At 40.7% G+C, this 25,561-nt stretch overlaps 2 protein-coding genes across 2 annotated transcripts in view; one reads left to right on the top strand and one right to left on the bottom strand.

The window, feature by feature from the left end:
- CAPN2 (calpain 2) overlaps positions 1-8,532 on the top strand; it is a 48,075-nt gene extending 39,543 nt beyond the window's left edge. Inside the window, exons 17-21 of the mRNA XM_067564890.1 lie at positions 294-362; positions 1,880-1,958; positions 4,412-4,528; positions 6,113-6,171; positions 7,217-8,532. Of these exons, the coding sequence (XP_067420991.1) occupies positions 294-362; positions 1,880-1,958; positions 4,412-4,528; positions 6,113-6,171; positions 7,217-7,240 (348 nt within the window). The 3' untranslated portion in view covers positions 7,241-8,532. The remainder of the gene's footprint in view (positions 1-293; positions 363-1,879; positions 1,959-4,411; positions 4,529-6,112; positions 6,172-7,216) is intronic.
- A 1,090-nt stretch (positions 8,533-9,622) lies between these two features.
- Positions 9,623-25,561, bottom strand: part of TP53BP2 (tumor protein p53 binding protein 2) — a 59,313-nt gene continuing 43,374 nt past the window's right edge. Inside the window, exons 11-18 of the mRNA XM_067564889.1 lie at positions 25,218-25,366; positions 23,923-24,412; positions 22,722-23,503; positions 20,488-20,625; positions 19,627-19,760; positions 17,762-17,928; positions 14,417-14,616; positions 9,623-10,497 (exon numbers count right to left, since the gene is read on the bottom strand). Coding sequence (XP_067420990.1) covers positions 10,456-10,497; positions 14,417-14,616; positions 17,762-17,928; positions 19,627-19,760; positions 20,488-20,625; positions 22,722-23,503; positions 23,923-24,412; positions 25,218-25,366 — 2,102 coding nt within the window. The 3' untranslated portion in view covers positions 9,623-10,455. The remainder of the gene's footprint in view (positions 10,498-14,416; positions 14,617-17,761; positions 17,929-19,626; positions 19,761-20,487; positions 20,626-22,721; positions 23,504-23,922; positions 24,413-25,217; positions 25,367-25,561) is intronic.

Below are 25,561 nucleotides of genomic sequence, written 5' to 3'. Positions count from 1 at the left end.
AGAGATTATCCATGGGAGGAACTGAAAAGGCTTGGGGAAGTATTCATAGGGTCAGATTAATTCATCCAACCTTGCTGATTTAGAAACTTAAATACAACATAACAATTTGGAGGAAGAGTCCCCTACAGGATGAGCCTGAGCAAGCCAGACAGACATCACAAGATGATTTACATCCTTCTCTAAATTCAACATCAGAAAAGCAGTGTTGACATTATACTAAAGCAAACCTATTGTAGGGGAGGGAAAACCTTTTTTCCTGCTATCCGAAGAGGTTGCCTTAACTCATCCTGTAGTCTGATGGAAGCGGTAAACTGGGACTGAAGGAGTTCCACATACTCTGGACAAAGATACAGAAATACCAAGTAAGATATGACCTCTGTATAAGGGAACATACAGTATACTACCCATATGGATGTAGACTGGTCTGTTCAATATACCATATGGCTACTGGAGCACTGTGGGTGTAAATCTATTTGTATATTGTGGGTACCGTATATCTATTTATCTATCTATATGGTCAGTTCTGAGCACATATTGTTAAATGGAAAAGTTGTGTTCTTCAGTAAATACCTGCTTCCCTGCCCAATTCTGTGAGATCCTGAGCTGCCTCCACTCCCAAGAAGTCAGTGGGAGCTGGGGACCCTCAGCCCCTTACAAGAGGCACACAGCATTTTGCAGGATGGGGCTCAATGGGACTACTGTGGCGTAGAGCAGCACAAGGCCAACGGCACACCGAAATCACCAACGCAGAACTTAAAGCCAGGGCTGTTTCAGTCCTACCCTTTTCTTACTGGAAATTCCTGCCTTTACTTGCACATCAGTTTTGCTAGCTGCTCAAATTTTTAAACTTATTTTTTATAAAAGTAATAGACTCCCAGAATGGCCACATGAAAGTAACAGTAGATAACAGAAGTCTAATATTTTGGTTCTTCTCTTATCAGCTAACTCCACATTCTACAGCTGGGGCCCGTACTGACCACAACATGATGGCAACACCAAACACTGGAGCCCTCAGTCTGGTTCACTTTTTATGACCAGTTTAAAACATGGGGGCAGATCCTCAGCTGGTTTAAGACAATTTACATGAGCTGAGGATCTGCTTCCTGGGGTTTTAAGTGTTAGAGCCCTAGAGACAAGTCAGCTTGTCTTTAGAATTCTATGGTGAAGGATGGAACCACCTCTGCTTCCGTGACTGCTTCTCATATTAGCTCCACCTCCCTCCCACATCCTTCACCTTTCCACTTACAGGTCTGATAACTACCACAGAATTGAGTGCCAGACAGTGCCTGCTTGGTCTGTGGTACTGCAGTCCCACACTGATTTTACCTGGGATCACTGCACTTTCAGGTGACTCCCTTAGGTCTGCTCCCTGTTGAATGCTGCACTGAAAGGATTAGCCATGAGTCCATCTAAGGCCAGGTCTACACTATACCTATATCGGTATCACTACGTCGCTCAGAGGTCTGAGAAATCTTCTCTCCTGAGCGATGTAATTATACAATCTTAACCCCCCATGTAGAGCACTATATTGGTGGAAGAAATTGTCCTGTTGACATAGCTACCGCCACTTGGAGTAGTGAAGTACCTATGCTGATGGGAGAAGCTCTCCCCTCAGACAAGTAGCATCTTCCCTAGAGTGCTACAGTGTCACCACTGTAGTACTGTACGTGAAGACGAGCTCTAGGAGCAGCTGTATGACTGACTGACACTAATTAAATCTAAAATGCATTTTAGGTGCTAATATTTTCTAGGCTTGTTCCATTTCTCAGAGAAGCACACAGACTGCTTTCCAGAGGCATTTATCTGACTTTTGGCTGAAGCCAAAATAACCAGCTCTGAATTATCGATGAGCTCCAACACTGGGTTTTGTGTTTTACAGAAAATCTATAGGGAAATTGATGTTGATCGCTCTGGTACCATGAGCTCCTATGAGATGCGGAAAGCACTAGAAACAGCAGGTATTTCCATTCCTCTATATCTGTATTACCCCCAACATTTATCTATCTGTGTATAGGGTTATGCCATTTCTAGTCCCTCATCTAGACCAATAATCAAAGTGTAATCATTTTAGTTCTCTCCACCAGTGACATTGGCTTATTGTGTACAATCACATCCCTCCTTGTGTGGTTGGCCACAGGGACAAACAGTTTGTTACTTACTGCTAAACGAGTCTTGCGCTTCTGATGCTAAAGGTCCTGTTTCAGACCCTGTCTACACTTACTTCCGAGATTCGGCGGTAGTCGACCAGAGTTACGCAAGCTACGCAAAAAACTTGCGTAACTCCTGTCAACTTCTCTGCTTCTCTTCTGCGCGCCATCTTCACTGCACTGCGCCGATGGCGCTACGCCACTTGTGAAGGTGGTCTTAGTATGTCAATTTCTGGATCAACTGAGCGGGTCTTCACTGACCACTCAGTCTATCCAGAGAAACCGATCTGATGGTGGCGACTTTGCTGCCGTCAGTGTAGCCATAGCCTCAGTCTCCACTGACTAGCCCTGGTATCTGTATATATGCGGACTACAGCCACATTAAAAACAGCCCAGATGAGTGACTTCCTATTTGGGGCTATTCTCACTTAGAATGTAGTATTGGAGGATCATGAGTAGGCCCTTAAAAGCCAGGATTCACAAGGCCAGTATGGGATCCAGAGGCTGACATCCTTTAGTGACAGAGTTGGCCAGGTTGCCCATGGGGAGAAGGCAATCCATGCAAGCCCCTTCTCTGATGAGTCACCATTAACTAATAATACTTAGCTCTTCAATAGCACTTTTCATCAGTAGATCTCAAGATATGTTACAAAAGAGATCATTATCATTATTCCCATTTTACAGAGGGGGAAATTGAGGCACTGAAAGGGAAATGACTTCCCCAAGGTCACCCAGCATGTCAGTGGCTTAGCTGGGAATAGAACCTTGGTTTCCTGAGTCCCAGTTCAGTGCTCTATGCACTGGATTCTTATAGCCATTGCACAATGACAACAAGGGGAATAAAATATATACAAGCCTAACATGAATGTAGCCCAACAGCAAGAAAAGCACACAGGAGAAATGGTGCCCAGACAAAGCTCCTCATAAAAGCACAACACACACAAAAGCTCTCCATACCACAGCTACATACTGGAAACCAACATCAGCACAGCACAATTACCCTGTAACCCAGCTTCAACAGAGTGAAACTATATCTTTAGCTATGGATGGGCTAAGTCTCAAGAACCAGAGTTTGCTTATCTAAACTGCTAGAGAGCTTCAATGCTTCACAACCACCTGTCCCCACAACAGTCCCCATGGAACTATCCCAGAACCACCACCCCGATCATCCCCACCTGCTGTTGTGTTTGTGTGGGTAAGGCCTATATCACCGTCTGGCTTCCTTAGGGGAAAAGAGTACTTTCCCTTTGGGGGTCTTAGTGGGACTGGTAGGCAGCACTTCTATGCCCCTCAAATTCTGGGTGGTCTTTGGGTAAGACACAGCACACACACTTACTGCAGCATAGAACTGCTCCTTACTGTCAACCATTTTTTTCTGACTGGTCAACAGAAGACAGCGGCGACTCACTTCAGTAGCGTACCAACAAGGGGAGGGTGCCATGGAACGCAGGCATCAGCTGGGCCCTCCTCAGAGGGGCCACTCCCCGCCATTGCTGGTGGCCGAGCCACCCCTAGCTCAGGCCTGCCAGCAGCTGAGGGCTTCCGCTGGGGGAGAGCAAGCATCCTCCCAGTCCCTCTGACCCCAGGCTGGGTGCAACGACACTAGGGAGCCATGCAGGAGCCAGGCAGCCAACCGCATGGCAGGGCTCCGGGACAGAACCTGTCACTGCCCCCCTGGGATCATCTGCCACGTCACACCCACCGCTCCCACCGGGGGGGGGGGGGAAGGGGGAGGGGGGAGAGAGCAGGAAATGGGCCCACAGATATCCCTCCCTCGCATAGCAGTTACCCTATCTTGCACTGCCACCAACCGGGGAAAGGGGGGAGTACAAATGCAAGCATTGGTCCCCAGGCACCGGGGACCCACGGTACACCACTGACTCCCTTTAAGAATAGGACTCAAAATGGGTTCTGCTAACCCTCCTGATCATATGAAGCAGGCTCACCCAAATTAGAACTAATACCAAACAATTTAGAAAAGCCTAGAGATAAACAAAGTAAAATGTGACATGACCAATCACAACCAACCAGCTCAATAATTAAAAAAATCAATCTGCAAACTGGACACAGAAGTTTAACCAAGTAGTCAATATGTATATAAAATTTTTCCAAAATTGCTCTCATTTTGCAAAAACTTTGTGAACTTAAAAAAAAAAAAAATTGAACAAAAACGTACACATTGCTCCCGCTATTTCACCAATACCTGATTGCATTTTTCAAAGTGTAGCTGGACAAACATTTTCACCTTTTATTTTGCACTGTAGGGTTCAAGCTGCCGTGCCAGCTGCACCAAGTCATCGTGGCTCGTTTCGCAGATGAACAGCTTATCATTGACTTTGATAATTTTGTCAGGTGCTTGATTCGGCTTGAAACTTTGTTCAGTGAGTATGTTCTTAGTAAATCTTTACTTTATAAGTGAGTAGCTCCACTACTTGCTGCATTTTATATGGTCCATGCTTATTCTAATGCAAGGTTGTCTGCTTTGTACCAGAATAATTTGAGAAGAGCTGATGCTCTGCTCCTACGCTCTGATCTGTGCAGAAAGACATCTGTACTTTCCCCTGGGGTGCAAGGATTTGCCTGCATGGATCAGGCTGCAACATCGGGCTTAAAACGTCTTTTTAGTCTTTGTGCACACAGCCAGAGGCTGAATTGGATTCACAACCCCCAAGTTAGGGGGAGAAATAGGTGCCTAAAAATAGAATTTACAGAAGCCAGCATGCTGAGCAGGGTCTCACCTGTTCCACTTGTTATGAAATACTTAGTCACTGGGCCAGAGAGCAAGAGAATGACTCTTTTAGTCAGTGGTTAGGGCATGCACCTGGCAGGGGAAGACCAGCATTCAAGTCCCAGCTCTGAATCAGCCAGAATGAAAATTTGAACACTGGTCTCCCACCTCTTGGATGAAAGCTTTAACCACTGAGCTGCTGAGTATGCGGGGTATGCAGGGGGAGGGGCACCACCTCTGCTGTGTTTTGTGTGGGACTTGATCCAGTAAGCATACTCTTAGGTGCCAGTGTTAGCCTGCTTGCCAGCTCAGGTCCTGCAGGTGAGATAGGCATGAGAATATGTAGCTTGGGAATCCTTGTGGGGCTTACGGCTGAGTTAGGCACCCAGCTGCTCAGTGATGTCAGAACTTATATGGTTTTGCACATGCTCAGCAGCAGAAATGTGGGCACCATCAGAACTCATCATGTCGGCCTTGCCTACAGTAGCACTTGATGCCGGCAAAACTCATGTCACTGAGTGGCAAAAGTTTTGCCGGCATCAGAACTTGGGTGTACAGCGTTATGTCAGCAGGAGACGCTCTCCCATCAGCGCAACAGGCTGCACACATAATCCTACTGTGCCACTGTAAATTTTAAGTGTAGATTAGCCCTTAGACAGCCTGAGAGTTTAGGAGCCTCCAGGGTTAAGCAGCAGCTGAACTCAGGTTTTGTGAATGCCAGTGGTGGTTAAATGTCGGCCTGATGTGCCTAAAGTGGCAGTTAGGCACCTACCTCCCCCTTGGGAATGGCGCCTCCAGTACTAATGTGACAAAAATAAAAAGACCTTCCGTTCACAGTAACAGCTTCAAAAGAATACTTCATTTCACTGACAAATGTCCTTAGTGTTATAAGGATACAATGGGCCATAAAATAATTTTTCAAACAATTTAACATTACAGTCTTTACCTTGCTTTTTTTCCCATTTCACTCACCTTGAACGAAGCGGCAGCTAATTTTCATGCACTAGTACAAAGCTGCAGTGTTTTTGCTGTAAGTAGTGAAATATTTTAGCAGCTATTTCCTTCTTTTATGGCATTTCTCTTGGTTTGGCTTTGTAAATGTTTGTTTTCATGAACCCTACATTTGACCCTTTAAATCTGAGACAAACATTCATAGTCGAGACAAAGGGATAATTCAGATTCCAATTCCCACTGTTTTCTTTATATGCACATCTTATTTCTCTTTCCTTCCTGACAGAAATATTTAAGAAATTGGATGTTCAGAAAAATGGAACAGTGGAGATGAACCTTAACACTGTAAGTTAATAAGTCTGCTCAGGTTCAACAGCACAGGTCTGCAGCTTACTGACATGGTTTTGGAGAAAAATGCTGATTCAGATCTAAAAGCCGTTTCCCCTGGTAGTACTGGATCTATATATTTGGGATTGTTGACGCACTCTGTAGTATGCCAGTTTCATGCAATGTTGGGAATCAAAGCACAAGTAAGATTTTGGTATCGTGTGCTTAGTTCTTTATGCATGTGATTGACCTTTAATCTCTCTCTCTCATCCACTTATATTACACTTTACCTCCTCATATTGACCTCTTCCAATTAAATAATCTTATATTTTATTGGGATGAATTTCAGTTGCAGCCTGCCTATTTTTCCTCCTATTTTCTCATTATTCCATCCTTGTGCATTCCACCTTCCCACAAAGTCCTCCCCTGCCCCCATCTTACAATTTTTTCCTCTACCAATTCCATCCTCCTTCAAAGGGGGCTCAGCTAATGCAAACTAAGGCCACTTTACTTCTGAATGAGTGTGACCATGGGTTTAATGCACTTAACCAGCTTTAGTTAACTCTACTTTATGTCCCTGCAGAGACAAGCCCTCACTGTATGAGTTAAGCTAATAATGCTCCCAGTAAGCTGAATGATACTTGGAGTAGAGTTAGCTTCTGTTAACATAATCAGGTTACATAACTACAAGAGAATAGTTGAAGTTGCTTAATTATAAAAAGGTGTTTACAATTCAGACCTTATGTTACATGAACAGTTCAGGCACTTCAGTGCCTAAGGATTCAACTATACATTTGTTCTACATTGCATAGGCATTTGTAACCTAAACAAGTCTATAAATGTAAGCCATTCAGGAAACATCCCACAGTATCTTCTTTAGAAATATAGATTTTCCTTCTTTACACTAAATATGTTTTTGTCCAGACCTCCTCCTCTCAGGCAGTTGTTGATCTATAACATGTCATTCTGCTAAATTTGCATTAAGTTCCTTTGTGTGCTTTATGTATTGCAGAAGAAAGAATAGCCTTTCTAACTCATGTTTTTCCTTCCCCTCCCCCAACAGTGGCTGTGCTTTACTAGCATTTGAAGCAACAACTGACCTCAGCTGAAGACTTCTCATGGAATCAAGATAATGCAAAAATTTTCAAACTTGCAAGAACCTTCCCCCCCTCAATCTCCACTGTATCCCAATATTGACCTGTTCCTCTTGTTTATAAATAGAGATGTTTAAACTAGTGTGTAGGAGGGGATGGGCAGAATATGATGAAATACCAGCAAGACCAAAACTCCAACAACACAAAAGCTTGCAGTCTTATTTTATTTAAGCAGGAAGATATTTAAAGTGCAGTTAAATGCAACTATTCCAAAGAATACAGTTTTCACTGTAACTTAGAAGAAATTTATTTTAAAATGAAGTTTGTAATTCACTGGCATTTTTAAACTGCTGGGGAGTAATGGTCATTTTATTTAAATGAGAAGTTGAAGGTCTGAACAGAGAAGGCCGTACGGGGCCCATGGCCCTTCCCGTTTTCACCTGTCTATTAGAAGTACTATGCCTTTTGAAATTAAAGCAATGTTCCCTTTTAAATAGGCAACACAATGAATAAACTGGATTATTGCAGTCTCTCTAGCCCTTAGACGTGGTGGCAATCCCGTTTCATATAGGCAAACTACAGCATTCTTTGGGTTAAACATGCTTTGAAGTTTTGGATCAAGTAGTTATGTGGCAGTTTGACCAGCAGGAAAACCATACACCTAAGAAAGGACAAGATCCTACTAGTCAGACATTTGATCCACATGGAAGAGGACTGCTACCAGTGAGATCTGCATCAGCAACCACAGGTTTCAAGCAGAAACAAGTGCTACCATGTATGGGAGGGAACATCATTGGTTCTGGATTATGAAAATTAAAAACCCCATAACCTTACGTTCATTACATTAATTTTGTAACACACGACATTTAAATAAGTAGTTTGGAAAAATGAAGGCAACAATGGAAATAAACAGGCTAAGCCCAGCTAGAAGGTGCTTCGTTGTAATGGGTAGCAGTTGGGTGGCATAAGGCCCCAAGTGTTAACAGAATAATTTGGAGGGGTGGGGATGGTTTGCACTAAATTGAGGCTCATCACAACACATTTTCTATGTAATGCAGGATGCTGTGTATTTGTTGGTTAATCCAATGTTACGTGTTCTTTGAAGTCTGCTGTAGAAAGCAATGCTGACAGTTGAGATGCAGGAAAGGCTTCTATAAAATCTGAGAAATACTACACTGCACCCCAAAAGCATGAAATTACCAAATATTATGCAATACATGTATACCCCCCTCTTAAAAGTGTGAAACAACAAACTAACAGATTTCAATTTGAAGAGCAAGTTGCACTTAGTATCATCTCCTAGACTTGCTGAGACATTGTGGGGCAGTAGAGTCTTTGCTTCACTGGTGAGCATGTCTTTCCTGCTAAAAAGCCTCTTGTGCTGATGTGTCTTTTCAGTTGGGCAACAGCATGCCTCTTTATTTAGCAAGGGCCTGGCAGCAGCAACTCAGACCCGGTGACCACCAGGTTCAATTATTGAAATTCCCGCTACAGGGATTCCAGCAGGGCTTCCCTTATTGCTTGCATCTTGTTCAGCATACAGGCACACATCTGCTCACTGGTTTGAGCAACTATGCTTATTGCTCAAAATAGTTAAATGGTTACTAGACATCATTACCAACCTACACCAGAGTTGATAAGCACTTTTGCCCACTGCCAGTCCCCTGAGTGATCCAGTTCTACATGCTCACGTCAGTCTGACAAACCCTTTCAGTGAACCAGATCCAGTGACAGATCACACATTTACAAAGCCATTTACAGAACAATTCCCAAACCCCAAGCTGCAGTAGAAAGAGGTTCTTAAAAATATCTCAGTGCAGTGTTACCAGAGAACGCTTTTTCAGTTTATAATTGTAGACTGTAGTCTAGATTGTCCATGAAAGTCCTGACCTCACAGACTCCTTTTCTACAAGGGAAGATTATTGATCCTCAATCCTCATAGTTTTACTGACATCTCTTTAACAAAGCTATGATAGTACAGTAATATCGCCAACCCCTATAAGATTATCCTGGTGGAAAAAGCTAGTTAGAAGTAATTCTGATATAAAAGGTTTCCATTTAAAAATATATTTGTATAGAGTAATTCCATGAAATTAAACAGATCTAGTACTCGCCTATAACCTTCATGTTATTCCTAGAGCTAATAACGGATACAGCTTGCACAGCGGGTGCAGAAAGTTATTTTTAAGATGCAAATTATAAGTCAGAGAATTATAAGTCAGAGAATGTTTTCTACACTAATACTGTAGTAATTGAAAATTGGCATATACCAGGATGTTTGTGTGTTTTTGTATCTGGATAGCAGGTTGAGATTTCTCATGATGTGCTAATTCAGAAGATGTCAGACACAGAGTTTGACACTAAATACCAAAGAGTTAAAACTTAAGAGGAGACAACATTTTAATCATATCACAATTAACAAAAAATAAAAACATATATGATTATAACAAAGTTTGTGAGTTGTAAAGTCTACAGAAAGTTTCTATGCTTAATTTTCAAGTTACAAAAGACAATAAATACAGGAATTTATTTTTTGTAAAAACGAGATTCTAAAACTACATTACCTCTGATATAGCACATAGTATTTCGAATACAAGGAATTCCTAAGATGCTACAGCATAGTTATTGCTCAATGGACTGGTCAGAAGTTCTTCACTGTTAGACATACTATTTTATCTTCATAACTTTAACTCAGCTACTTTAACAAATACTCTGCTTACATAAATGTGCTTTCGGGTAGTGTGTGGACAGTTCAGATGACTGATCTCCACTAGGAACAAAGCCAAAGACAGATTTGGAGAAAGCCAGTTGTGTGGAACACGAATTTGACTCCCCCCAATTTGTCACTGAAAAGTTCATTGCATTTCATGCGGGAAATAAAAAAAATAAAAAACTTCTGCTCCTGGGTACATATGTGCTACTGAGAAAAGCAGAGTAGATACTAGTTGAATGTTAGGCTTGCTTAGCCCAGATGTAGCACACTCCCATTTGCTTGTAAGCAGTATTTCAACTTGTGGAATTCCCTCCTCCATTTGGGAATACACGGATCCTTCATTTGTTTTCAAGCACATACTTCATTGCTTTCATGGTACATTGTTATTGAAAAAAGTCTTATGAAATTGGAACTAACACAAAATGAATTATTTCTTTTATAGAAGTGATAAATCACCCTTGATTAGAACTTCATAACTCGGGTTTCTGTGCAATTTCATGCCAAGCTTCTTTGCCTTGGTTTAATTCTTGGGTACAGCTGTGGAGGGACAGGGGGAAGAAAGGGGAAAAAAAAGATTTTTAAAAAGTTAAAAGGTTTAAAGGGCCATAAAAACTCTTAAAGTAAATGTAGACAAGTATTTCTATCATGATTAGCAAGAGCCATCGGAGTCTAATTATATACTTCTAAATATATACTTCAATGACGGAGTACCTAGATAAAATTCCCACAGAGGCAACTAAAAAAACAAATTAAGCAATTGCAAGGTATTTTTTTAATTCTTAAGGCAACCATAAAAATACCACAGGGATGTATCAATTATGACAACACAGTAGCACAGTAATATTAATGTCAAAAGCAATAAACTGAAAGGCAAGCAATTCTAAATTATCTAAACTGTTAGGAACATTCAGCCCTATTCAGATAAGCTATTGTACAACAGCCTACATGCAACAAAGAAAGTTTTGAGATTTAAGTGATCCCTATGGTGAAGTGAGCATCAGAAGGTATTTCTATTTTATTTTAGAAACAAAAAGAGGTTGGAGTCTTGTGTCTATTACATTTCATTCATCTCAATGCATATCAAACAGCCTTTGACTGGCAACAGTTAATCTGAAAATCTACCCATATATGTTATAGATACCTCTACCAATTTGGGGCAGCCGGAAGTGTCTGGTCCTGTGAGGACACAGTCAGTATGAAATTTTTCCAGCTTTGATCAGTGGATTTTGGTCAACAAGTTATTCAGGTTAACAGCCCTTTAAATGCCAGGGCCCGAAACAGTCTAACATTTAAGATCTTTCACAATCCAAACCAATCACGTATCCATATATATCAAATAATGTCTTAGTGTCTGAATACAGGAAGTTCCTTCAGTCAGTAAATACTTCTGAAGAGAAAAACTGCAGACAGTTACCCACCAGAATTCTCAAATCCATTTGGTCATTTTTCACCATTAGCTGACATGTGAAGTCAGATATTAAATTTATCAATAGGTCGAATACATTACAAATCTGACACTGCAAAAAGAGTATCCATTTTGCATAGTCCTAGTCAGCATCTAGATTATAAATTATAGTTGGAAGACTTATAGCCAGTATTATCCCATTCACAAGGGATTCAGCAGAGTTTTTACACAGCTTGGCCATAAACATGGCTGGCAAGAATAATCTTGCAGAAAAAGTATTGAGGCAGATAATCATTTATCCTAGAATCACTGAATGTATTTAACCTCAAAGGGGAAAGCAGCTGTGATAGCATACAGATCAGAAAATGTGTCAAACCACTGAATATCTTTCTCTGAGCTAAGTGCCTGAGCATGAGTTTCAGACAATGCCATAGGTGTATCCACTCTCCAAGGACTTCCTTTTCAGAAGCTAATGAAGGAACATTTAGCTATGAATACTTAATCAACTGAAGATTGAATAGACAGCACCAAAAATGTAATGGCCATCACGTTTAATGCTGTGTCTTTTAGTCGTTCCAGAGAAGCTGACACAGGAATTCCACTGTGGTTAGGCTCATAACAGCTAACAAGCTTACAAAGGTTTATTGCTACCTTCTTTCTTTCCTTTTCCAGACCCAAGAATGTTCCTGAGCTGTAGCTAATGTGCAGGGTTTCACAAGAAGTATTGGCCAGGGTGGTAGAGTGAAAATGAGACAATCCTGCTCAGTTTCACTCTGCTTCTCCTGCTGAGTACACAGATCCTGAGGAAAGGATGAGTGTCATGCCTTTCCTTCAGTGATCTTCTGAAGACAAATTAGGAGCAACATATATGGGCACCAGACCAACCCTTTTTAGCCTGCTCTTTAGCTTTTGTAGAGGCTAGGGGAGATCTTTCTCTATCCCACACCCACGCCCCTTCAACTCCTCAAAAACACACCAGAAAAAAGGGGAAAAAAATGAAGTTTCCTTCCGTCCCCTCTGATTCACCTCTGTTTCATTAATAGCTGAAATAAAATCCTCCACTCCTTTAGCCCATTTTAAACAGTGAATGGGATGGTAGGAAGGGAACACCATCACCACCACCAAGAAATTAAATCCCCCAACTGTTTTGTTGAAACACTATTTGGCAAGAGTGTTTTGCCATGTGCTTGTATAATATGAAGAGCCATTCATATTGGTATTAAAGCAAAGGGTAGATGGATCAGCAACATTAGTTACACTGTACTCCAGAACCTCTCTCTCTCTGTGGCTATTAGTCTTCAAATAGAAAGAACTGCATTTTTACACCAAGATAGCCATCTCTCTGTAAGAGCCTAGTGGAGACCAGGTGCTAGAATGGTTAACCTGAATGTAGTTAGTCAAAGTAAAGCCCAGTCGGTATTTAGAATTGACCTGGACTCGCTACACTGAGGTAAAAGTTATCGATGCTTTTTATCCATTAAGATTTACATCAAAACAGCTATCGCCGTGTAAAACACTTTTTTTTGGACAGTGAAGGCAGTCTATGGGAAATCCAATAAGAACCAGAGTTTTCATTTATGGCTGTATGCCACAGACACAGCCTGCAGATTCTAAGGTGTTGATGCCGCTTGAGAAATGACTGGAAGCGAACTCCTAGACCAAGCAGCAGAGGTATGTCAGGAAGACTTTAATTTAAAATGTTATAAGACATAGGAATCCAGTCTTCATTTAAATCTGTTTGTGAAACTAGCCCTGGAAATTGTAACCAGCTTGTGTGCATGGATTATCTGTATGAGGAAAGAGGGACAGCCTCTTTAAAGCATCAATCAGCTGGAATTCAGAGCAGTTAAGAGGTTCTGCCAACACTGACGGATTATCTCCTGCAGCAAGGATACTGGACATGTCTGAAAAGCTTAATGAGGAGAAGTTTTAAATAAAGAGATGCAAGTGTCCATCTGCTGCAGTTTTCTGGGAATCTGGATGTTTGAGGGAGAAGGCAGAGAAGGGAAAATATGTTTCAAAAGAGAACTGCCCCATTTCCCCATTAACAAGTGTTTTAAAAATAGTGGCAGAGCAGAGTGGAGTGAAATCACCAGCACCACTCACTTTAACATGTATACATTGAAGCATACCACAGAAATCCAACAACTGCTGCACCAGCAGAGAATTCTGCTAACTATTTTTCCATCTCCAAAATATACAATACATTTGGGGAAACGACTTAACCTAGAAGGCCAAGACTTAATAAGAATGGAGGCAACTCTGATCTACAGGAGGCAAATGTGCGTATCACATCTCAGGATCAACAGCTCAATCTCATCAACCTGCCATTTTTTAACTAGAACAATATTTATCCAATTGCATGCTGCAAGGCTTCAGTTCTCAGTGTATGGATTACAAAAAATGTACTGACATTTCAGTCTATAGAAAATTGTCATTTGTTTTCTTCTACTTCTAGCACAAGTGATTTCATGACAGTTGATGGTAACTGAATAATACAAGGAGGACAGTAAGATAGTTATAGGTCTTGCTTTTTTTGACAGCATGATCTCTCTCTCTATACTGGAACCATTTTAACTGTAGAATAATCTGGTGTGTCCCATCCTCTGAGATCGCTCCAGGGATAATCTGAGGGGAAGCGGCAACATGCACATCCAGAATATAGGCAGGAGGGCTGATAGCTCACCTTGGTCATCTTCATGGGACCAGAAGTATATTACACCCTTAAACCAAGTGTTAGATTTGCAGCTGACTATGCTTAATACAATGGTTGTATTTAAAATGCCTTGTTCTAGAAAGTATCATTATCTGGAAAAGAAAACACAAACTCTTGCTTTCCCCACTGCAATGGAAAAGCCTTTGGTCAAAATGGAGCTTCAAGTACACATCATATGTTCAGTTGAAAATTAGTAATTATCTTTTTTGAACTGGCAAGACAAGATTGTACATCTGTGTGGAATCCAACACTGGCATTTTGGTTGTGTGACTGCTTTTCTATACATGTAGTTCGTATTTCAATGGTTAAAAGACTAAGTATCAAGAACAACTCACCCCAAGCAGGTTGCGTGGTACGTATCCTTCCTTGTCATTTAACCGTGCCCACCACCACTCAATTTCTTCTTCATCTTCCCGGCGTAGTACTGTCATACAGTCTCCCTCTTTCATGGACAACTCATCATTATTCTGTGCTTCATAATCCCAGAGTGCATAGATCACCCCTTTGTTCATTATCCCCATTTTCTCCTGCACTCCTGGAGCATGAAAGACAAAACAAAGCAGCTTAACCTAATCTGAATCTCAATGTCAAAGCCACTTATATATGGTACAACAGTTATTCCTGACAGGCACATAAGGGATGTGCATATGAAATTGATATGAATCATGACTAACTACCTAATCATCAGCAAACAAATAATGCATTTCTGAAAACTATTAAAGGAGTAAGAGACATTAGAAAACTTCAGGCAGTTTCAAACACACGTACTCTATTTACCCTATGCTCAAGATGAACTAGCTAGATAGAGTAGGAAAGCCCAAACAATGGGCGTATTGTAAAAATTACTTGTTTATTACTAAAGGTAAACACAAATGTTACTGCAGTGTTCTGGCTTCTTATCAAGTGAGTTATGTGCAAGAAATGCAGAAATACCAACTGCTGTTTTTAAAGAGTGATTCTTCTTGTTGCAAATAAAAATGTTTTTATTTAGCAACAGCAAAGTAAAAACGGTATTCAAGTAAGCACTATCATCCCCACTAGAGAGAAAAAAAATGAAGGTACTGAGAGATTAAGTAATTTTCTCCAATGTCACTTAATTTCAGAGCTAAGAATAGAAGGCCACCTGATTTGTAGACTCATGATCTACCCTCTGCCTAAAGCATATAGCTACCCCCTATCTGTTTTATCTTTAAGTAACTGCTGGTTTTGTTTATATAAACATACACGCATCCCAGCAGTTCCTAAATTTTCACCACTAATTTTATCTAGATTTAGATAAAATTAATTACTTAAATTGCTTCTTCATAGTATGTTGGACAAATCTGTGCTAATTACAGCTGTTATTTAGGGTTTGCATATTGGTATTATCATGAGTTAGCATATTTAGTTTTTAGCTACAGACATTTTCAAAAGCTCCGCCAGTTTACATTCCTCCACTTCCAGCCTGGAAACCAAAAGGAGAATTTTAATTTGGAGTAAGCACACTGTGTATGCTGAGCTCTTATTTATTCTAAAAGGACAAATCCTAGCTCCTCTCCCTTTTACAGAATTGTATTAGTTGATGTGGTGTGCATACCTCCTGCCTGCCAAAATGAAGGAATCCAAAGCATTTTTGGTAATGCAGCAACCTTAACATGCTGCTAGGTGACCCAACGTCTTCTGGTTTGGCAAAAGAGCTCAGGTGGAAGCTGTGGAACCCTGAAAGTATCACTTCCTTCCCCACTTCCATACAGCGATTAGGCGTGCTTAATGTAAATGCTGCTGTCTTTGTAACAAGACAACCAGATTCCAACTAGTCAAAAACAAAGGGTGCCAGAGGAGACTAATTTCAACATTAAAGAAAAACAATCCAGGTTATGCGAAGTTTCAGTCAGTCAACACATCCCTTCTAGTGTCCAGAGACAGGAAGCAGAATGCATGGAGAATACTGAACCATCCTCTTATTAATGCTTATGTAAAGAGCCATTGCTTCCTGCAGCGTTTGAACAGGAATAACCAGAGTGCCTTTTGAGGCTGCTAGCCCTTTAAAAGATGGAATTCTGGGTAACTAAGTTCCCCCAGGTAGGACTGGTGAAGCAGCTGATGAGAGAGATCACATGACCTGGGAAGGAGCATGGGGATCAGATGGACATGAGTTTAATTGCTTCCCCCTCCACCCCCAGTTTATCCGTTTGTAAATATCACTCTTAAAATGAAGATGGTAAAGCCAGCAAATCTCAATGTGGATAAGATTACAAGCATGAGTAATATCATATCTCTGCTTTAAGCCTCTAGTCCTTCAGCCTGGATTAAATTAAAGTTGGCTAGATATGCTGAAGCAGCTTTACAAGTATTGTATTTTCTTTGCTGCTAAAAAGGGATTAGGTGAATATTATTCAGGACTATACATTAACTGCTTTGCTGCTATCTAGTACACTAAGTGCATCCATCCAGTTTACATGCAGCTCCTGTGCTCACTCTACTGTGGCGTTCAGAGGGACAGATTTCAATTCAACATCCATTCTTTAAAATAGCAGCGTATGAAAATGCAAAGGGAACAAACATTCTGAACTCACTCTTTGAAACCAGGAATCAGATTTTCCCAGTCTATGAACTTACTATCATAGCTGTGGATGACCAGAAACAGTCATATAAATAAGTTCTGAAATCCAGAAATAACCAGACATCAAATACGTAAGGTGTCCTACTCCTTGCTTAAAGATGCTAGTTTCAATCTGTAAAAACAGACAGTGACCTATATTGTAACTATAGACTGGTCACCCTGAGGCCTGTCTGAAAAGGACCGTTAAATCCTACTTAGGTGGATTTCCTACTTTCAAAAGAATACCTTTATATTTGGAACCAAGTCACAATCCAACGAGGACAGCTGACTAGACATGGAACTTTGAGACAACTGGCTAAGCAACTTACAGAAGTTTGTACAAACTACTGCCAATGAGCTACTTGTTCTACGGTAACTAAAAAGCTATATATTTACCGTCACTCAAGCCCTTCACCTGCCGCTGTCGCTCACCTCCTTCCCCCCACACACCACCCCCTTTCTAAAAAGACAGTCAACTACCTAACTGATAAATAGACATGGTACAAGAGAGAATGAACTTCCAACACTAATGTGATAAAAAAGCTTGGGATCCTCAATGATCAATGTACTTCCCATATTGTGGAGAGTGCAGAAAATACGAAGATTGCTGTACTTTAGAACAGCTACTCTCTAGCCTTACTGTCTGAACAGGACTTAAAAAAATCCTGCACTGTAATTATGTGGTAACCGAATACAGGAAACAGTACAGAATCATCAAGTGTAGAGCACAAAACCTCTGACTGATCAGAAACTTGGCAACAACTTTCTTGCTTCCGATACGCATTTCTAATATAACAGTTGAAAGGCACCACACAATTGCCTTTCAGCAACTGTTAACAGCCCAAGGAGGAGAATTCAGTACCCACTTCAGTTAGCACACATTGGTGAATTCAGGTGGACTTTTCCTATTGGTCTTTGGAGACTTTTCCCATTGGGCGAACTCATTCAGTTAGCTTCTCCAATTAAATCAAGGTATCCCTCTGCTCAATGTGTCTCGCTCATTTCAAGATAACCGCACTTCAGCAATTGAACTAAAAAACATATTGAAAGGCTCTAGGGAGCAGCTGATATTTTTCAGAACTGAACTCTTAGCACATACCATACAGAAACTGAGAGCACTGCGTGTAGCCTTCTTCCATTTCTTCACATTTGTCTGCGGCCGTCTGCATGTCACTGTAGGTCATGGCAAACACAGCAGCACCTGATTCTACTAGGAATTTGCACACCTGGACATTATTGCAAGATGCTGCACAGTGTAAAGGAGTCCTACAAATTGGGAAGAGGAAAAGTGATTATTAGGTTCAAGATATCTTTTCAGGTGTGTTACTGACAGCGATGCCTATTGGGTATGTCTACAGTGCATCTGGAAGTTAGCTGCCCAGCCTGGGCAGACAGACTTGTGCTAGGGGGGCTCACACTGGCGTACTAAAAATAGCAGAATAGATATAGTGGTTGAGGCTGGAGCTCAGGCTCTGAAGCCTGGGTGGGGAAAGGGGTCTTCAGAGCCTGACCCACAGTGTCAAAGCAATGTCTTCACAGCTGTTTCTATTCAACAAGTCTGTGGACCTGGGTTAGGAGGCTCACTCCCAGATGCAGTATAGACACACGCATTGACTTCTTGGGGCAGACTGCTTTTAGCCAGGATCGAGCTGTAGATGTTGCACTGGTGTGAAACAATGAATTCCTATTCCCTATTTCCCAGATGACATCAAGTTGCCTGCAGGTGGGTGCAGCACAACTGCCAGTGCCTAAAGACCAATAGGGAAGTATAATTTTTAATCATGCTAATTTTCTGCTCCATCAAATTACAAGAATTCATTAAGTCAAGTAAAGCCATCTCAAGAATCCTACTGAATTCATGCCTCAAGGACATAGACAACTAACATTGGGGCATGGCTCACCCAAGTACAAAGTCCTGCCTTCCATTGGTCCTAATTATTTTATTTTGTACATTTTGATTAACTATCCTGGGTTCTAGGCACCTTTGATATAATGATAAAGCCAGCAGCCTTCACATGGGCCTTTACTAGCAAAAAATTCTTCTCCCCTAAAATAGTCTTCAGAGTCTGATACGAGTAAGTTTTTGTTTGTTTGTTTTTTTAACAGTCACTCAAGTAGAGGACTGACAAGAGTTTGCAAGGCTAATGCCCACCCCAGGCATGGGAGAGTGAGTATAAGATGTAGGGCTTTCACTTTTGTAGGGGACATTTGAAATTTAGGCAAACAAAGCCTCAGACAATAAGCTGCTTTAGCAAAATGTTTTAAAAGAAGCATGCAATGTTCACTAGAAGAGCACACTCGCCAATTGTGTCCACAGCAGTGGGATTCAAATATTCATTTTCAAACAAAAAAGAAATAAGAACAAGTTTTCTACATTAAGTATAGCACTACTATATCTACTGACTGTAACTCAGAAGCACTGTTGGCAGGATCTTTTTGAACCACCTCCTCTTCCACCTCAGGATTTTCCGTCCCCCCATTATAGCTTACGCCCTTCTTCCTCCTTTGTCCTACACAAGGTGGTGGCCTAACTGGGTGAGGAAAACTGATCTAGCAGGGCTTCACTGACAGGCCACATTTTCACCCTGTCTCTATGCCTACTTGACACCTCACCAGGAATTGCTTCTGCACAACCAGGTTCTCCAGCAGGAAAAGCATCGTTAATTAGTTCTGTAATATTCCAGCACTTTGTTTAGACAGGAGTGAGTGATTCTAAAGCTCTATTATTCCATTAAGACCACCTTGCTGCTGCAACAGTTGAAATCCCACCAGCCCAGAACCGGAAGCTTCATGGAGGGAATGCTTCGGGCTTCCGCCTGCTGGGCAAGAAGCAGGATGCTGAGCTGGAGAGTCAAACTCAGACACCTAACATCAGATTAATTCAGGGCAGCCCAGAAGGAGCTGTTCTTTCGCAATGAGTTTTCACACTAATAACTCTAAAAGGAAACTGAAGACTGTCCTTACCAGCCATCACTATCTGCAGCATTTACATTCACACCAAACTGTACCAGAAACTTTACAATCTCGGTGTGACCAGCACACACGGCATTGTGAAGTGCCGTAATTCCTTCATCATTGGGCAGGCTGGGATCTTCAACCTACAGGGCACAGAAAAAGAAGCCATTCACATTCAAATGGTTGTGTCTACAACACTATTAACCAATGGCACCATATATAAAAAAGGATAGACTGTCATCTTATTTTGAAAGATTACTTACAAGTGAAATTTCTGTGAGGGATATGAGCCATAAGCAGCAACTAAATGAATACAAATCCCCACAAAAGTCTCACATGTACACTTAACTCAAATTCACTGTAACAGTTCAACACTGAAAATGGTTTACAGGAATATTTGTAGCGTCCAGATAATTTAGTAAAAACCAAAGTTAGAGAATTGATCAGAGCTAATTTTATAGAGGGATGGCATGGAAATCTTTGAGAATTGGGAATCAGGATTCCTGAATACTTCATATTGAAATGTAAGCAAGATCAAAGTGATTTGTACTTAGAACCACAAAAGGATAGAAATGGAGAATTGGTAGAGGCCTACTTGTGTGTTATCAAGTCATTTGATACATTATAGATTACATAATGGCAGAAGAGATCAAGAAATACTAAGACAACACAGCAAAAATTTTCCCCAAAAAGACTTATCCACAGTGTTATGTTGCCATCTGAAGTGACCCATAAGTGGGACCATCTCTTATAGACCCATTACCATCTCTTCAACATTAAGTGTCAAAGAACATAAATTGCTCTAGCTGTAATTTTTTCAGTTTAAAATTTAAACTTTAAATTAAATTCCTTCTCTTATAATATTTTTACCTCATAAATGATTCTCTGCACAAGGTCAAATTCTCCTTCTAAAGATGAATCTAAAAGCAATGCAAGGGGGTTGAATTTCACTCTCATTCCATGGGCGATCCTGTCAGAGCCAGTTTTACGTAAGTTCGTCCTCTTCCCCTGGGAAATAGAATACAGGTGGTAAGAATTCTTGCCTAGGTGGAACAAGAACACAAAACTGATACATTGAGAACAATGGTAGACACTTGTGACCGAGGCAGTACATGATATCTAGACTTAAGGTTTCCCAGCAGCACCACCACTATTCCTGTACAGCACTGCACAGTTAGATACATAATGGGAAGGAGATTTCTGCCTCCCTCAGATAAGAGCCACTAATGGAGATTAGATACTGGACTTATGGTCCACTCTATTAAACCAATTCCCATGGTCCTAACATAGCAAAATCATAAAACCAAAAGCAAACAAATATTCAGTATAAATACTAACAAGGCAAAATGAGTTCATTTTTGTATTCAAAGCATTTTACCATTAATCTGTCAAAAACTAACTAGGAGGATGAAAAATTGGGATTCCATGAGGCATATATTTTTAACACTGGTATAAGTTATAGTCCTTTTGGATTTCAACAAATTATTAAAGACTCGGTAGTTGAAATAGGAATTATGGAAGCAAGTCAGCTGGCTACATTAAAGAAAGTTTTAGAGGGATTTTGTAGAATCAAATTTAGGTTTAAGTTAACATTCTTACAGCTGTGTTGGAAAATTTTTTTGACTGTACAAATACTTATTTTAAACCCAACACTCTATTGTTGAGAATGTGCACACATTAAAACAGCGATATCCCCAGATGCATGTACAGCAGCAATAAATGTATTCATGTATGCAAATTTCTACTGACAGATGTCATTGCAAAAGATGTAAACAGAAGTGAGTCATGTTGGCTTCTGTTCATTTAAAAATACAGAAACAAAAGAAACATTCAGCAGATGAAGAGAACCAATCTATAATCTGCAAGTAAAATGACATTACTCTGAAATTTCCAGAGAAGTACAGGATTACAAAAAGCCAGGATTTTTAAATAAGTAAACAGGTTGTCAAAAAAAAAAAAAAAAAAAAAAACAAAAAAAACCCCACCAAATATCCTAATGTGGACTCAACTTCTTGACTCATTTCTTCACATTATTCTAGAATCAGTACTGCAAAGAGAAAAGCTTCCAGAACATGTTCAAAATGGCCTCAAAAGTGATCAACTGAACTGATTTGGGAAATCCTGACTGTTCAAATTTGTCACACCTGCAAGTTTTGTTTCATTTTAAAGGGGGTGAGGGGAAGGAGAATGTAACTGGTATTCCATGCAACATCAGAAGACTGAAAGAGAACTTGACTGAAAGCTATTAGCTCCTCTGTTTTCCATCTGACTTGGTGGAATCCCACTTTTGTACACCAACCTCTTCTGTATGTTTATAGTGTTTGTTGCAGGTTCTGACAAAGCTCTGAGGACCAGAAAATATTCAACATTTCTTTTCTAAATCTAGTGGTTGTGAGGCATGTTTTGTCGTCTCACTTTCTTACTGTTTCTTTTAGTAGCTCATAAGTGGCACCATTAACTTATATGGACTCCATCTTGATGTAACCTGCACTGATGGTTGTTAATTAGTTGGAATTCAAGTTCTAGAGAATCATAAAAACAACTAAACTTCAGTATAATGGATGCAAGTAGCTGATGCCAATTTTAGAATGAAAGCTAACAAACAATAGCCTTTAGCACCAAATAAGTTGCTTAGATAGTGCACTTCCAATACACAACATGATCCAGGACTAAGCATATTAGTCTCCACCAAGTATCAATAATAAATGTGAATACAGATTTCAAAAAACATTTACCATTTCAAAACCACAATTTTATTACCTCTCTTTAAAACGGAATTAGATTTGAATGAAATGGAAAGATTTATGATGAGAGAACCCTGTTTACAAACCCTAAGCAGAACCAACTCTAGATTTGTTCTGTGTTGAGTGCTATTTGAAAATTTTAACCACAGAAATTACTTTACGAAAACAGGATATCAATAGAGCTAGACTGGAAACTGACAGACGGATCTCTCACCCTGTTTAGGTGAGTATTCTTCCACATGATGATAGGAATTGTCTACAACCTACTACACTGTCCAGGGCACAGCTTCTATTGGTGAAACCTAAAATGATCCATCAAGTAAACAAATCTTAGGCTTACTAGGAGGTGCTGGTACTTACAGGAGGTAAAGAAAACTGTCCAGTGACTTCAGGGGGTCGCATACTGAATGAGTCATCCCCCAATCCCTCTGGTTCTCCTGATGGATAAGGAGGTGGTGGGTATGGAGGATATTCCTCCAGATATACTTCCAGTGATTCGGATGACTCTACACTTTGTTCTTCCATTTCAGGCTGCACAGGTGCATCGCTGTCTGATGTTGCCTCAGGCACACTATCTAGCCCTGCTGAAGGCAGTGGCACTTCGTTCTGATCTGTGCTTGCGTTTACTGCTTCCTCAGTGATGGCTGGTTCAGGTGTGGAAGGAACCACTTCTTTCTCAGATTCTGTGCTTAGATAAGGGTTCTGGATTTCTGTTGGGCTTTCAGGACTGGCAGATGCTGAGGTCTGTTTAGATGGATATGATGGGGTTGAAATAGTCTCCATGGCAGCCAGAGTGGTTCTCTGATACAAAAGCTTCTGAATATTAGGCCCATTAGGGCCTTCTGGCTCAGTAATAGAGCTGCGCTTCTTCAGTGGCCTTGGTGCATTAGACAGCTTCTTCCTTAGGGCCTCCAAATCAGCATCACTCTGATTTCGGTAAGGGTTGGATAAGAAAGGCAACAGTTTGGTTGGGCTGAGCGGGCGAGGAATTCGTTCAGTTTCATGATTCTCATGGGCAGAAGCCATGGTCTCCATTTCGGGCTCTGGACTGACTGGCTTGCCTTGGCTATTTGAGTAGACGTTCTCTGGCTGCTGTGGCTGATTCTGTGCACTGGCTCCAGCAATCACAGGCTTGCCATACACTGATGAGCAATTTAGAAAGAAAGAGAAAACTAAGTATTTAACCAACAAAAACAAGTGTGTGAGCTACAGTGAGAAGCTAGAATAATTGTATCCTTTTGAACTTGCTAGAAGCCAGATATCCTACAGATATTGAATACCCCTTCCCCGAATATTAGAAGAAAGGTATTGTTTTAGAGACCAGGATAAGAGGACAGTTACAGATAAAGATGCTTGTGTAACAAAAATCAGGAGTTGATACTGTGCACTTCACTATTGTTCTCTCTGCTACAACTCTGACCTTTATTATTATTAACTTATAGCTTCCATATCCCTCTTGGTTCCCAAGAAAGTGACATACACATTACAGTTCCCATGGGGTATTTTTAGTGGCATGCCACTATTTGATACAAAGGAAAGTGAAAGACATCTAAATCCTTACTGCTTGAGAAGTGTGGGCCTCTGGTCTGTGCCCTTGTCAATGCACTCTGCACTGCCTGCTGAAAGTTCTTCCCAGGAGTCTGCTGCTGCGTGTACATGCTGTATATTGAACTCGCAGCCACAGTCTGTGGCTTTCGAAATGGTGGAAGTGGGGTTTCTTTGGACGGCTGAGGGGTGAAAGGTCTCACAGCTGCTGCAGGTGGGCTCTCTTGTTTGGATGAGGAAAGAATTTGGTCCTGGCTAGTGGAGGTACCACCGGGAGGCACAGAGATCCGTTGCTGGATCTGCTGGGAAGTATGCGGTGGCTGCTGGGCTGCTGACTTCTGTTTGTTCCCCAGAGTTACAATAGCCAAAGGGAGCTTCTGTGAATTTCCATCAGGCTTAGTATCAGAAGGCGGCAGCTGACTGGCTTGACCAAAGTAAGGCAAGTTTATCTGTTTTGGTTTAGTGGGAACAGGCGGTGGTACTTTCGTCACATTTTTATTAGCAATCTGCAAGACAAAAATATAGCTGAATTAATGAAAATCTAATCTAGCACTGTGTATTAAAAAGGATGTTCTAGCAGATCTGGTGAGAAAGACTGCATAGACAGCACAATAGCTATAGATGTGATTATTTCTGCAGTGCTGTTTATGATCTCTATTGTTATTCATAAGAATGCACAAAATACAAAGTTTTGAATGATAATTTCAGTTGTTCTACACAATCTCTGAATTGGCTACAGAAAATCTTAAATATCTGGTGGTTGGAAAGGTCTGTTAAAAAGTGATCAAATTATGGGGAATCACAGTAAGGCTAGATGGGATATTTCCATACATGATATAAAAGTTAGAATTAATTTCTTGCATCCTCTCTGTTTTCACATATAGCACTTAAATTTTTAGTCACAGATTACGGAATCCTGCTGTGATTTATTTAAAATCTGAGGGATGCTACCAAGTTGTGTTAATAGATTATAAACAGATACTCAAACCTAAATGCTGTGTTTTAAAACATTTGTTCTGTATAGCATCTTAGCAAGGAAATATTGATGGCATGAAAACAAATGTGAATAGCACAACTACTTGCACATGATCAATATATAAATACTCAGTAGTTGATTTTGAGAGCTACCTACTCACATTAGAAGCCTACAATTCCCTTCCTCTAGAATTCCCATAAAAGAACCACAGCCCTTTCACAATTTTTTATGGCAGAGTTTGTGAAACTTTGCATCTATCATTAATAGAAGGATATCCTAGAATGCAGGAAAATGAAAGCACAACTAAAAGAGAACTACTATTTTTTTCTGCATACCTGAGCATCTCGCAGGAGGTCTTCACTGCTCTGATTTTTCCTCAGCAAGCCCAATGCTGGCACTCCAGTGGACTGATCCACAGAATCAAACATTGAGAAAGGACGCACTTTCTTCTCTTTCTCTCGCAGTAAAGTCTCCACATCACCATCTGAAGGAGAGGAAAGGCAGAATGAAGGCAAATATCTGAAATCTATTTGCATGAATAAGAGGACCATTCTATACAGTGACAGAAGAGTGAACTTGTATAGGGAAGATTTTATATAATCCTACCCCCTCTGCCATACGTTAAAGACCCCAAGAGAAGTTGTACACGATAAGAGGCAAACCAAACCAGACCAGGTCT

Source organism: Emydura macquarii, unplaced genomic scaffold, assembly GCF_026122565.2.
Source record: "Emydura macquarii macquarii isolate MOO-44397 ecotype Brisbane River unplaced genomic scaffold, CSIRO-AGI_Emac_v2 contig_2676, whole genome shotgun sequence".
Taxonomy (NCBI): domain Eukaryota; kingdom Metazoa; phylum Chordata; order Testudines; family Chelidae; genus Emydura; species Emydura macquarii.
The sequence above is the reverse complement of the archived record's forward strand: the minus strand, read 5'-3'. Positions and strand labels throughout refer to the sequence as shown.